The following is a 14075-nucleotide window of genomic DNA, read 5'->3' on the forward strand; positions in this document are numbered from 1 at the left end:
GATGCTCTTAATTGGATTTAAAGCTACCTTATATTGATTTAGCTTAAGCCAATGCTTTACCAAATGAAGTTTCATTGCTATAAGGCAGGTTTAAATCCAATTAAGAATGTCTGTCCACATTGAGTTTGCACTGATTTAACTATATCGTTTTTAAAATCATTTTAAAGTTAAACTGGCGTGTTATAGCATCCATCTTTGACAAGTAAGGATTTGTTCCCTGGACCAGCTTTTAAGGTGCTCAATTCTGTATAGACAGTCCCACAGTCATTTCTGGCTGATGCAGTTTCCATCAACTGAGCCTTATTTGCCCCAAATGTCCTGCTTTGAGGCACTGGTATTCTTGGTTGTTCCTATTTTAGCAAGCCACATGGCATTTTTCTTTGATGCCCAGGGTCTGTTCACTGATCCATTTATGTTTAGGCCTGGGGTGCCTTTTCCCCAGCACTTTGTTGATGGCATCCATAACAGAAGACTGGAAAGAGCCTCATAAATTGTTGACTTGCTCCTATTCAAGGCTTTCATCTGCAAGGGCTAGAGTGTCAAATCAGTTGCAGATTTCAGCTGGCATTCCATTTTGACAGCAGCAGTCAATCAATTTCAGTAAGTCTAAATGACTAATGGAAGGCTTGGTTTGAGTTGCCTTCAACCTCAGTTCCACCATGGCCACAAGCAACCTGTGATCGATATTGACCACTTCAGCACACCTGAACACCCAATAGTGGTGCATACAACTTCTCCACCAATTAAAATATGAGAATGTGATCAAGTGCTTTGTGGGTTTGTCCCTCATTGGAATACCAAGTCCATGTGTGTATGTTCTTCCATTGGAAATTGGTATCAGAAACATGGAGTCCAGTTGCAGCACAAAGTTCAAGCAGTCGCTCACGATTGCTATTCACAATTGCATCCGCAACAAAACACCCAATGCTTTCTGGCCAAGCTTTCCTAGTATTGGCTCCCAGTGTAGTGCTGGCATTGCATAGCACAATGATAATGTCATGAGGGGATACTCTTCTGATGACATAATACATGGCTCATGAGTATTGGTCCTTGTCCTCCTGACTGGCAAGGTAAGTGGGGGCATAAGCATCAATGACAGGGATGTTGCCATGTCTATAAGAAAGTCCTTGCCACATGATACATTTGGAGATGGGAGATCAGCTTATGAAGGCTTTACAAGCATTCCTTGACAAGGCCAAGGCGACACTGCTGAGGCCTGACCATACATAACGTTTGCTGTTAATAATTGTCTTGCTGGTGCAGCTCCAACAGGTCTCAGTGCGTCCTGCAACAGAAATGTTGTATTGGTTCAGTTCAGTGATGAGAGGGTAGGAGTACCAATGGTTTTCAGGGTACGTTCCAAACTGCAAATCTACATTGTGTGCAAAGGTCCAAACATGTTGGTTCCATCAGCCAGTGGGGAAGAGGGGGGTCTCTTCTGGGTTCCATTTGAGTATTGTGTTGTGTGCACTGAGGCAGAATGTCTGAGTAGATGGAAAAAACATTTTCCGGTGCTTTATAACCATCCTATCAGAGCTGCAGCTCCACAACTCCGGGAGGATGTGAAGAGCCCAATGAGAGCCCCTCCATGTAATGCAGAGGATGTCACTGTCGAGGAGGTTTGAAGCGCAGCCTGTAAGCTCAAGCATGGCCATGCTGCCGATGTTTGTGGGATAGCTGCTGAACTGATCAAAAATGGCCAGGATTCTGTCTTAGAATGGCTGACCCAAATTATCAATGAAGTATGGATTCATGAGAAACTACCCGATGACTGGAGCCATGGGATTATTCTCCCATTTTAGAAGGTAAAGGCAATAGTCTGGTGTGTTCCAATCACTGCAGCATGACTTTGCTTTTCATTGCAAGTAAACTGTTCACGCTGATTCTTCGTGAGCATGCTAACCCCCCGATAAAGAATCTACGCTACCTACAGCAAGCCGATCAATCACAGAGCAGATTTTTACCATTAGACAAATTATTGGAAAAGATCAAGAGTTTTGGTAGAGAGAATATGAGGTGTATACAGCTTTTATTGATCTAAACGCGGCCTCCAACTTTGTTGATCATTGCTCCCTGTCTGCAAGCTGCTGGTGTGCCTGGTAAGCTCTTCCACCTTCTCATAGAAATACACTACCAAAGTGAGAGCTGTGTCCACTTAGGTATCAGGATCTCCAACTGGTTTGAGTAGAACAGCAGTGTCCATCAAGGATGCTTGGCTGCCCCGATATGCTCAATACTGTTATTGACTGAATGATGGAAACTGTCACTAGTCGCATACCAGGGGTGGTACTGCATGACTCCTGCATAGCAGACCTAGAATATGAAGATACCACAGCTAGATTCTCATCCTCAAATACTAATCTCAGCAATGCCCTGAATATATTTATGGAAGACGCAAGTAAGAAGTAAGACTGGTCTTCAAGTCAATTGGAAGAAGACCAAACTGATGAAAGTGGCTGATGGACCTCTACCCCTATCCATCATAATCAGTGGGCAAGAGACTGAATTTGTCAACGCATTTGAGTGTCTTGGTTCCATCGTCATTAGGGAGGGAGGTTGCCTTGCTGACATGAAACATCAACTCAGCAAGGTCAAGGTTGTTATGCATGCTCTTTGGAAGCCTCTGTGGCATCAACACCACATATCAACTCTAAGATGGGAATCTATCAAGCAGCAGTGACTTCCATCCTTTTGTATGGCTCTGAAACCTGGGCCACCACAGAGACGCAAATGCGCCAACTGGATGCTTTCGACATGAAACAGTAACGTCGTATTGAAAGTATATGGTGGTTTCATCGTGTTCTAAATGAGGATGTCAGGTGTCAGACCAATCAGTCTCCAGTGTCTTCCCAAGTGACTCAACACCATCTCAGCTAGCTTGGCCATCTGCTTCATATACTGGAGTCCATACCAGTCCACCAGCTTTATGCATTTGATTCAACAAAAGCAGGACGGTGAAGACCTTGTGGATGGCCTTGCACAGGCTGGAAGGATATTGTGGCTTCTGACTTCGCCTGCCACAGCCTTAATACAGAGCAGGCCACAACCTTGACAGGAGACTGAGCTCTCTAGAAATGGTTGATCCAACAACGTGTGTACTCTACTCTCGATGAGCAGGAGAATTAATGAATCAAATGAATGGTGTATCTCTGAATATAGACAAGGCCTGACATTGCAGCATGATCTGACATGTCCTCATACTTAACTTGGAAAGATAAATTTGGTAAAAGAAACATTTGTCAGTAGCCAGAAAGTTGTAGTTTTTGTATCCAACAGTATTTGCTACCTACATTTTATTTTACAGATTATTAGGAAAAGTCATTGAAAATCTGGGCTACTGTCATTGCACGTTAGATCTTAACCTCTGGTTCTTACACTGACATTAAACGTTATGTCCTCAGCACTTGTGGGTGTTTTTCCCACTTTCTTTTCTTTGTTTTTTAAATAATTTTTTGTTAGGCATTTGAATGCTTAAAATTAGCATAAATTGCTGTTTCACAGGCGCAAAAGCCACAAATCCAAAGCATGCAAATTCACTAACTTCAATGACACAGCTCAGGACACAAAGTCAAACACAAAGGAACAGAGCAACACAGAAATCTCCCAAACCACACTAGTGTAAATGCCCTCCACGCGAGATATTTTCTGTTGTAGGTACCTATAGCTACAAAAAAATGCACTATTTCTTAAAAATAAAATAATAATAATAATAATAATAATAATAAAAATGCAGGTATAGAATTCTACTTTGGCAGGGCAAAAGCAATCTTTCCTTTGTCTCTTAAAACCACCCACGTCACAAGATTTTGGCATTTAATCACTGTCAAGGGAGGCCTAACCATGTGTCAAACAGAGTTGAAACTATGGGATCAGATATTTGGTGTCAGCCTAGACAAAATCAGGTCAAAAGTTAGAGCTGCAGTGAGGTGTTCACTACTGGGGAGAAGACTCTTTAAGCTCTCTTTGAAATGCTCATTAAAAATCGTCTACGATTGCTTGGAAGGAAAACTAAATGAAAGCTGTGAATACTCACTGTATCAGTCAGCATATGAAGCGATCTTATTATTGTACGCCTTAGGGAGACCTTTCATGAAGAGTGATTGCAGAATAAACTTCGCGCAGAGAAGTGCTTACATTTTTGTCTTGGAGATTTTTCCATGGGCTTTAATCAAGCTATCAGTTTGAAAGGCTCTTTCTTTTAAAAACAAATGAGAACTCACACACTCAACCGGCCCTCAATTTCAAATCAAGCTTGCATCATGTGCTTTGGTTTCAGATCACAAGTCCATCTAACTCAAACGGTAATCAAAGAAAACATTCTATCACATCTCGTAAGAATATGGCACAGGTAAGAGCAGTTCAGTGCATCTAAGATACCTCTTTGCTTACACTTGGAATGAGCAACTTTCAGAATTTTCTTGCAAAATGCACAAAGCTCAGGATACACATACAATGCAAAGCTACGATACTACAGTATTTGATGTACGTCAACAGGAAAAGTTCCTAAAAAACCAGTCATGCAGTTTTTGTGCCATGGGATAGATAATGGCTATTTCGTAGAAATAGATCCAACTGGCTCCATTGGAGCAGCAGTATAAATATTCAAAATAGAAATAATAATAGGCCCTGATGTGAAACTTTTTTTTTTCCAAATATTGTCTCTCCTGTGAGTAAGGAAAGATTCAGCTTAGGAGCTACTATATCTTGTTATAAGCTTATAACTGTCCTCAAGGTTGGAATTTATTGAAATGTATCACATCATGCTACTATTTTTTAATTTAAGGAAGTCTTTTGAGACATTTTAGTGGTTATTATTAATTAAAAACACACTAAGAAGGTACAGTGGGGATTTCTAATGCAATGGAATTTCCATACGGTGTAGTTCTTAGCATGCTGTTCTTAGAATGCTGCTTAGCGAAACAAGTGGGATCACAGTTATGTTCCTGAAGAAAAAACAGCAACACATATATAAAATGGAGCCCCTCTTTTCTCTCCCCTTTATCCACATCTGCTCTGTCTTCACACCTACTTTCCTCCAGAGACCCACTAGTCTGCTTTTACCCAAGGTGGATGTGCATCAACTTTCCATGGAACTTGCCTGATAAACTTGTATTTTCGCTTGTTCCGTGTGAAAAGGATAGAAAGTAACATGCTGTGTCGAATGGAGATCACAGATTGGAAACGTTTATTTGTCCGAAGAGAATTAAGCTTAAATAATCAAGTGCAAACGAGTGGCTAAACCGGTCTTCACTCTGAACTGTTTTTCTTCCGCTAGTTCAGATTTTTTTTTTTCTCTTAGGGCCCTGTTTTGTTGTGTCCTGTCTACCAATATTGGCCACTGTCTGTACCATAGACAAAAACATTCACCTTGTTGGTAGTATCTTATTACGCTTCATAGAAGAACATATACAAGGAAGAGGAAAAAACCATACCAAATGAATCAGAAGTGATCAATGCTTAAAGTAAATACAACAGCCAGCACTGGCAAGAATCCACAATTTCAATACATACAAGTGTGGCAATCATAGGTGTTCCTCATGTAGTGGAATTTGCCTGCATATTAATACAGTATTATACAAAACCTTGCAGGTCTGTTAGAACAGCGAATGGCAAAACTTTCATCATAACTTAGATTTGTGAGTGAATCTGCATTAAAGATATTCTGCATTTTAAAAGTGCCATTTCTCTCTCTCTCTCTTTCTTCCTCCAGAAGGAGGTGGAATAAATCCACAACAATCTGATATCAGGTAAGTTCAGCTGTAAAATTTTTTGGCCAGGTCCAGTGTATTCTTTAAAGAGTGGCAAATTATGACTTCAGTAACAATGTCGGTGCAAAATATGCCTCTTTCCTTTTAAAGAAACCAGTGTCTACAACTCATTTTGAGAATGTGTGACTGTGCTTATGTTCCTCTCACAACGAATAAGACATAAAACTACACACTCCCCCAAAAAGCTACAAGAAGTTGGATGATCCTCTGAAGCTTCTGACCTTGCATCGCAATGTGTGGATCATTAAAAACCAGGACCCCTCCTCGTTAGCCCTCGTGAGGCTGGCAGTCCTAAACCATTGCTTATAACCTAGGACATATAAATAACCTAGCAATAAAACTCTGACATTAATAATGAAAATGGTAGCAGTGTTTACCCTTTGAATCCATGTTCACCTTGCAACACCTTTAAGAGATGCGTTAATCATAGTATAAAGTTGTTATCCACTGCCTTGCCAGTCATTTTTTTTAATAAACAGTCAATCCACTCATATGCTGAGTATTTCAAATTGAGTTCCCATAATACACTGCACTTGTGACCTTTGGATCATTACACGAAATCCAGCGCTCAGAAGGAGAAGTTGCAAAGAGAGGCTGTTGATCTCTGAAAAAAATAAAAATAAAAGATTCCCACAGTTCTGCTTGAAAAACACCCCATATACAATGTACCCTCTTCTTCTGCATTCTAGCAATAGTCTTAAATCATAAATTAGATTAGTCTTCCACCAAATAACTTAAAAAGGAAGGAATTGTAGCAGACCAGTTTTGCCTGGCTCAACGCCAGATAGCAGCCAGTTCATTTAGAATCCCAGTCACTGTTCAAAAACTGAACTTGGAAATCACATTAATGTTGAAAAAAAATTATCTTCACATCGATGCAGGATTTTTCCAGGTTTCGGGGTCGGAAGAGGGTAAACCGAGATGGGAGGAGAATCCTATGAACAGTGAGCAGGATATATTTCACGACCGTCGGGTGCACCGTGTTCTGGAGACGCCAGCCGTGTTTTGTATTGCACAGGTAAGAAGGAAGTACCTTTCGACAGTCTGCCACCTGGATCAGTGATCTCTGCACATCGGCAAGTTCACAAAAGTGAAAACATTGAATTCTGTCATGATGGAGAAACATAAGAAGATGCCGTACAGGAAAAGGCACACAATTCCCAGCTTCTTATCCAGCTTCCATTTGTTCATGTGGACACCAAGTACCTACAATACACACAATCATTTGCTCAGAGTAAACAGCAACATCAAAAACATTTACAATCAGTGGCAAGCACCTTTCTCAATAGCGTGACCATGAAATTTACTTTTCTGTTGCTGAGTGCCATTGACTTGCTTGAAGAATATTCTGTTCTCAATTGCAACTTATCATTTTAGGATATTATTATACAGTGGGCGAGATGTACTGCTGGAGTAAACTGGCGTAGCTACATCAGCTGCACTGATTAACACCAGCTAATGATCTGGCCCAATATTTTAATAGTCAGTTCATTCTGGCAAGAACAATTCCATTTAATTCTACGAGATTCATACCCCTTAAACTTTTCAATGGCCAGCTCCCTTCTGTGTGTCTAAAACGGCTTTCACCTGTGTATCTGGGCCTGCAATTTGCAGGTGCAAACACCTCTGTATGCTTTAAACAGTCTGATGCTTGAATATGAACATGTCAGTTTTGCTGTGTTTTATGGCAAACTCATATCTGCCCAGCTGGAGAGTGGATTGTGCACAAGAGTAAGTCTGGCTTCATTTCTACCACGGAAAGTGACGAATGATTACTAGTGAATTTCCCGGGGCTCCTCTCAGGAAAAAATACACAATGTATGAGCCATCTTGTGTCAGGCCAAATAATTGCTTGCAAAGTACCAGATTAGGCCCCTGGAAATTTTACAGTAGAAATCGGCAGTACCTCTCAACAGGACTCACAGCAATTGCTGCTGCTCTAAGAGAAAAGGAGCACGTGGAGAAAAAGCAAACGTCTATACAATTACTATCTTGGAAATGAAAAACAAGAGATTATATACATACGGTGACAAAAACTGATGCCAGCAGCAAGCCAACGGAATAGATAAGTCCTCGGCTGTTTAACTGGATCTGAAAAGAAGGAATTTTATTAAAACTATGTGAGAAGTTTGAAGAATAGAGTTACTCTGCTAATTATTCTGTAGCCAGAAACCGCAGTTTCTAAACAACATCTCCAGCAACGTAAAAGCCAAGTAAGACCATTACATCACTGTTTTTAGCCCACTCCTCATTCCAGAAGAAGGTGTTTGATCAAAGGGTGACATACTCAGAGACTGAGAGCATTACAAAGCCTGCCACTCCCACCCCAACTTTCTTACTTGTCTCTTCATTATACCATGAGAATGTACCTTCCTTCTGATTGACTCCCGTGTGATTCCTGCATGAATAATATGGGGAAAGGCCTTTTTATCCTGACCCATAATTTGATTTCCCAACTATCGTGAAAGAAATTCCGGGATAAAAATGTCCTTTCCCCCCGTACTGTTATTAGGCTGCATAAAGGAAACAAAGATGGAATCTAATAGTGCAAATTGGCATGGTCAGTTTATGTCATTAGAGGGGATCTCAACTATCTAGTGCTAAGGCTCTTGGTTCTGTTTATCTAACTAAGGCTCCCATCCACCCAGCGTATGCAAGCATCTCACAGTTGTTAATGAATTTATCCTCATAACAGCCTTGTGAGGTAGGGAAGTGCTATTATCCCCATTGGGCAGCTGGAGAACTGATGTGCAAAGATTAAGCGAGTTACTCAAAGTCACTCAGAAGCAGGGAATCGAACTCATCTCTCCCGAGTCCTGGGATAAACCCCTAACCACTGGATCATCCTTCCTCCCTTTATGCTCATATGAGTCTGTCAGAGCTGTTATTGTTTGTTCCTTTAGGTACTTTAATTGTTTTTTTTCTAACTGGCATATCGGAGAATTCAGTTCCGGACTCAGGCTGGTTGAGTCAAAACTCTCTGCTTCAACTGGCCCACGTACCTGGAAGGCCAGGTGTTTGCACTAGGATTTCAATGAGAGAGAAATGTACAAGAGTCTTTTCCTTCACTGGAAGGTTAATACCTTCCCAATTGGAAGCAAAGCGGCTGGCCATTGTGGAGTGGGTAGCATAGGCTACTGCAATTTAACCCTTCAGGCTCCTGATTTTTTTATTTTCTCCATGCAGTTAAAACCTTCAAGCCTAAATAATCTAAGACTGTCTCAAATTCTGCTTATGCTTTCCTGGGTACACCTCATGGAATAAGTTTCATTAAAAAATTATTTTAGATTATCACATAAAAGCAAGTTAATGTAGAGAATTTTTGCTGGGTAGATGCTGCAGTCTATTAAAGCAGTATTCCCACAGTGCACTACTAGCAACAGAGCATTATAAAGTAACTGAGCCAAATTTAGTCCTCCACTCAAATCAATGGAGTTACAGAAGGGAAGAATTTGGCTCATTCTGTGCAAAGAAATCATTAGCAAAGTTCAGTTAGAATCAACAGGCCTCCAAAAGGCAAATCATTTCGCTCAGTTTAAGATTCTTTGTAGTCACTTTACACACTACAAGCATCTTTAAAAGATACGTCGAATGAGGACATTTCTAATGTTTGTCTGGGTGTGTTTATTTTCATTTAGTGCCGGACTATTTCCAATAGCATAACTCTACTTGTTACTGGGATCCAAGGGGACAGCTGAAAGCGCAGTGTTCTTCCTTAAGTGGGCTGATTTCCAGCTCTTAATTACTCAGCTGGGTCTACAGATGTATACAGAGCAAAGCAAAAGCATTAGTCCATTACTGCAAATGATTTGCAGAGCAGAAAATAATCCTGAGGATAAAAGTTCACACACCTCTAACAATGTGGGCCTTGTGTTTTAACAGCTGGATTTCTTTCTGATTTGTAAAACTGTCCTTAATCCAATGAGCAATTCAAATGAGAATTTACTGTGACAATGTAATTTACTCAAGTGCCAACAGGGGAAATAATGGTACACAGTGTATCACCAGCCATCTTTCAGCACTCACATCCTCTCAGCTGGATTATAAAGTGGCACATTTGTAAGAGAATTAGGAATTGCAAATGCAAGGGATGGCTAAAAGCTCAAGAACTACATGGCACAGGACTCCTAAGGCATTCACGGAGTTCTACAGATACACCCAGGAAAAACAAATTGGTCACCCGCTGGGCCAAACTCTGTGCTCGTGACACAGGTGTAGATCCACAATAACTCCATCGATTTCAGTCCCCCAGTGCAACTGAGAGTAGAATTTGACTGAAAAGGGGAGCTCAATTCTGGTATTTGGCAGTCACAATCCTGCAATAAACTCCATGAAGGCAGATCCCTCTATGCAGGCACTATTTCTTTTTCCGCTGGATTCCACTTCAACTGGCATATTTAATACCGACAGTTATGAAGTGGGCATCTGTGCTGGAGGGGCTTGTCTTTTATTTCATGCTTGTTCAGAGCCCAGCACAATGGGACCTCTGGAAACCACTGGAATGAAACTAAATTATAATAATGAGAACCGTTCATTAAATTCGTATTGCTGCTATAGACTGGAGAGGTTACGGTTTTTATACATGACCTGTAGCCCAATCAAATTCTGGAATTCTGTTGCTGCCCCAGATTAACGAGACCATCATGTGTTATTCTCAGTAGTCTGACTGTCCCAGGAAACTAGAACATGGATTGCTTCAAAACAGTAAGGCCAAATCTGGCATCGCCCATGTAACGGAAGGAGGGAAAAGTACTGATCTTGCTTTTAATGTAAACTGCAGGCTGCAAGTGCCACCCAGGGAGCTGTGTGCTTGTGTAGCTGTGGATGGAGAACGGAAGAAGGCTCCTGAGCCATTTCTGCTTACAGTATCAATTACCACTTCTTCACAGCCCTCACAGTTTTTCTGAAACAACATTTTCTCCTAGGGTTGGAAGGAGTGTCTGCTTCCTTGTCTGAGTTCTGAGGACCTTCTCCAATACGTCTCTCTAAACCTGTCTGCTCTCCTCTGAGAGCCTCACATTGTGCATGCTGTAATTATGAGGAAGGAGGTCTGGACAAGATTCCCTTCCTGGCCTTTTGACCAGGCTGACACTTCCCCTTTGTTGAGGCTAGGCTTGTTGCCTTTGGACCACTCCCATCCTTTCCTGACCCTAAACTAGAACAGCAAGTAGTCTCACTGGCTCAATTAATGACAGTAGTATGGATTTACACTGGTGTAACTGAGATCAGAATCCAGCCCCTAGGCTCCTGCAGAGCTGCCAGTGGCTGACCAAGAATTGCTAGTTTTTTTGTACAATAATTCTTGTTTGGATTTTGATTAGAAGCGGTTTCTCACAGGCTCCAATATATTTAATAGCTGGTGGTATTAAATACACCAACTAAAGTGGATTCTAGCCGAAAAAGAAATAAACTGAAGCAGCTGGATGTTTTTAGCATGGAAAATACCTGCATTCAACATGAAGGACAGATGGTGCTTCTCAGTGACATGACTGGACTGGTATGAAAACAGGAAATGTACCTTTGAAAGCAGAAAAGTTCTTAAACCTACATCTAAAATGGGCCAAATGTTGACATATAAAAGGACAATTGTTACAGGGATTTGTTTTTCAGCCCATCTGCAAAAAAAAATCCTTTTCTTAATTAATTAAGAATTATTAAAATGTACTAAACATATGTTAATCATTTATTAATCTTTTATACACTATTTACAAATGGAGCCTTAATAGAAGGCATGACCATAAGATCTGCTGGTCTTAAAACCCAGCAGGCCTTACAAGAAGGTTGAGTTTATAAAGGGTTAATAACGATTAACAAATGTTTTATTAAATGATTACTCAACTGTTACAGGGCAATGGACTGCTTATGACCACTGTAACACCTTCTACTGATGTGGTAACAACCCCCTATAACACACATGACTCAAGACTGTAACATGTTTACAACGTCTTTTAATTATTTATTAACAGTATAAAGTGTGTCTCACCTCACAACAGCAAATCAAATAATCCAATCAACTGCCCCCCATCGCAACTCCTCAAGATGGAGACTTGAGCATCAGTTTTCATGTAATGGAGTTGCATTAGGAGAGATGAACTCTCACTCCAGCTTGACAGTTCTTGTTTTTACCTTTAGGTAACTAGATATGCTTCTATCCTTGAGTCAAGTAAAATGACCCATTGTAGACAGGCAACCTTGCAACAGCTTTTCTTTTGTGAGGCTTGGCATCCTCCTAGAAAAGGATGATTTCTTGGAAGCGATGGGAGAATATTTGTCTAATTTATCTACTTTAATTTTCATGTCTGAGCACTCTATGCCCCTGTGATGGGGTGTCCACCCCCACACGAGGCCTGAAGGGGTAAATTAGGCCAATTAACCTCTTGGCTGCACCTGGAGGAAAGCCAGGGAGTGCTAGGGCCTAATTGCTGATGAAGTCCAGCTAGGGGAGGAGCTGGGCAGGGTCTATACAGAGAGGAAGTTAGCAGTAGATAAGGGGCTGCAGTCAGGTGGGTCTGCGGTCACACTCCCTGAGACAAGGGGGAGAGCAGGAGCCTGAGAAAGGCAGGGTAGGAAACAGTCAGGTCTGAGAGGGATAGATCTGAACTGCTGGTTTGAGGGACCCTGGATTGGAACCCGGGGCAGAGGGTGGGCCCGGATTCCCCTACCAACCACTGCAAGAGTGGCAGAGTCAGCACAGTGGAGACTGCCTGAGACTTTGAGGATAATATCCCAGAAGGAGAGAATAATATCCCAGAAGGAGAGGATGGTGGTGACTTGGCTGGAGGGCTAAGCCGCGAAGGAGAGGCACTGTAGCTCTGGACTAGCAGGACAGCAGTTGCAGAGCGACTGACTGGAGCAATGGGCTGAGTGGCTTCTGGACAGGGTGCGGACAGGGGCGAGGATTTCCCCACATGAGGCCCGAGGAGGTGCTGCTGAGTGTTACAGCCTCATTGCAATGAAAATCATTACACAAGCCTTTTTCTGACGGCAGGATTAAACCCCTTCCATGTAAACAGAGAGGGATGGTTTCCTTGGGGAAAACAATGCTCGCCATGGAATGCACTTTGTCAGGAAGCTCAGTTGGCTGGAATCGATATCGCAGCTGTATTTTCTGGAACAAAAACTACAATTCACTGGGCAAAAACTTGGTTGGAAAACGCAAAGCATTATACAAGCGACTGAGAAGAAGTTTCCATGGTGGTTCAGGAGTCGGAAATGTGTCTCTGGTATGCCACATGCGGGCCCAGCAAAGTGGAAGGACTCAGACTGGAAAGGGGAAAACTGGAAAGAATCTGCTAGTAGGTGAATTGAGAACAACAGAAGGCAAAGAAAGTTACCAATAAAAAACTGCCCACGCGTCAGATTTTTACCTGTTGTAAATAGGCACAGCTCCTGTGGTTTCCTCTGACTAGGAGCGGCATTGATTTGCACCAGCTGAGGAGTTGGCCCGCTGCATGGATATAATCCATTTTTTTGTTCCAGCTTCAGTTCCTGTTTTTGCCTCCCTCCTGCTGCTGCGGGGTGTGTAAGTGTCACTGAATACTAGGATCCTACAGGACTCTGTCATCACGGGCTTTACATTGGGCAGTCAGAAAAGGACCAGGACGCTTTGAGATTAAGGGCATTTGGATCTGGAGTGCAATGCTGTTCCAGTTTTTGAGGGGCTGTTGGACGGGGTTCTCACTCTAGGAGAGAAAGGTCTCTTCCCAGCAGGGCTGAGCTCATTGCCTGAGCAGCACGGGAGAAAGAGATTGCAGCTGCACACTTAGCCAGCCCATTCCTAGCCCTCGCAGCACTTCTCGTGAAGACACCTAAACCCACTCCCCTAATATCAATGAAAACACAGTAGCTTTTGTTCCAAAAGACACAGTTGTGATTCTTCTATCCCTGAAAGAAAGAAGAGATGAGTGCTCAGGGGGCCAGATTCAGTCCTGGTGTAAGCAGGTTGCACTCCCTTGCAAGTGCCTGCCTGGGCCAAATTATCTGGTGATGTAAACAGTGGTGTCCCATGACATGTGACAATAGGGCAGGAAAGCAAAGCAGGTGTAAATGGGCTCCTACTACTTTATTTTACCTGCTTAACCAGCTAGATGTTTTCCCTGGCACACCCGCTTCTGTCATGTGGGGTGTAAGTTACGCCCATTTTACATACACACCTATGGCCAGAGTGATGCAGGTCACACTGCTTTATCGTCTTCCAGCCAACTTACTTCCGACATGTAACATACACTGCTGTTCTCAGCCCACAATATGGCTCAGTTCCTCACTGGCTTTAATGGCACATAGTTTTACTGTTGTAGCCTTCTCACT

General features: G+C 42.2%; 1 protein-coding gene across 1 annotated transcript in view; it reads right to left on the minus strand.

The window, feature by feature from the left end:
- Window positions 1-6197: 6197 nt before the first annotated feature.
- Window positions 6198-14075, minus strand: part of SLC24A3 (solute carrier family 24 member 3) — a 129744-nt gene continuing 121866 nt past the window's right edge. The window contains exons 14-15 of the mRNA XM_029911909.1: window positions 7794-7859; window positions 6198-6974 (exon numbers count right to left, since the gene is read on the minus strand). Coding sequence (XP_029767769.1) covers window positions 6825-6974; window positions 7794-7859 — 216 coding nt within the window. The 3' untranslated portion in view covers window positions 6198-6824. The remainder of the gene's footprint in view (window positions 6975-7793; window positions 7860-14075) is intronic.

Source organism: Terrapene carolina, unplaced genomic scaffold, assembly GCF_002925995.2.
Source record: "Terrapene carolina triunguis isolate 2854851 unplaced genomic scaffold, T_m_triunguis-2.0 Scaffold132, whole genome shotgun sequence".
NCBI lineage: Eukaryota > Metazoa > Chordata > Testudines > Emydidae > Terrapene > Terrapene triunguis.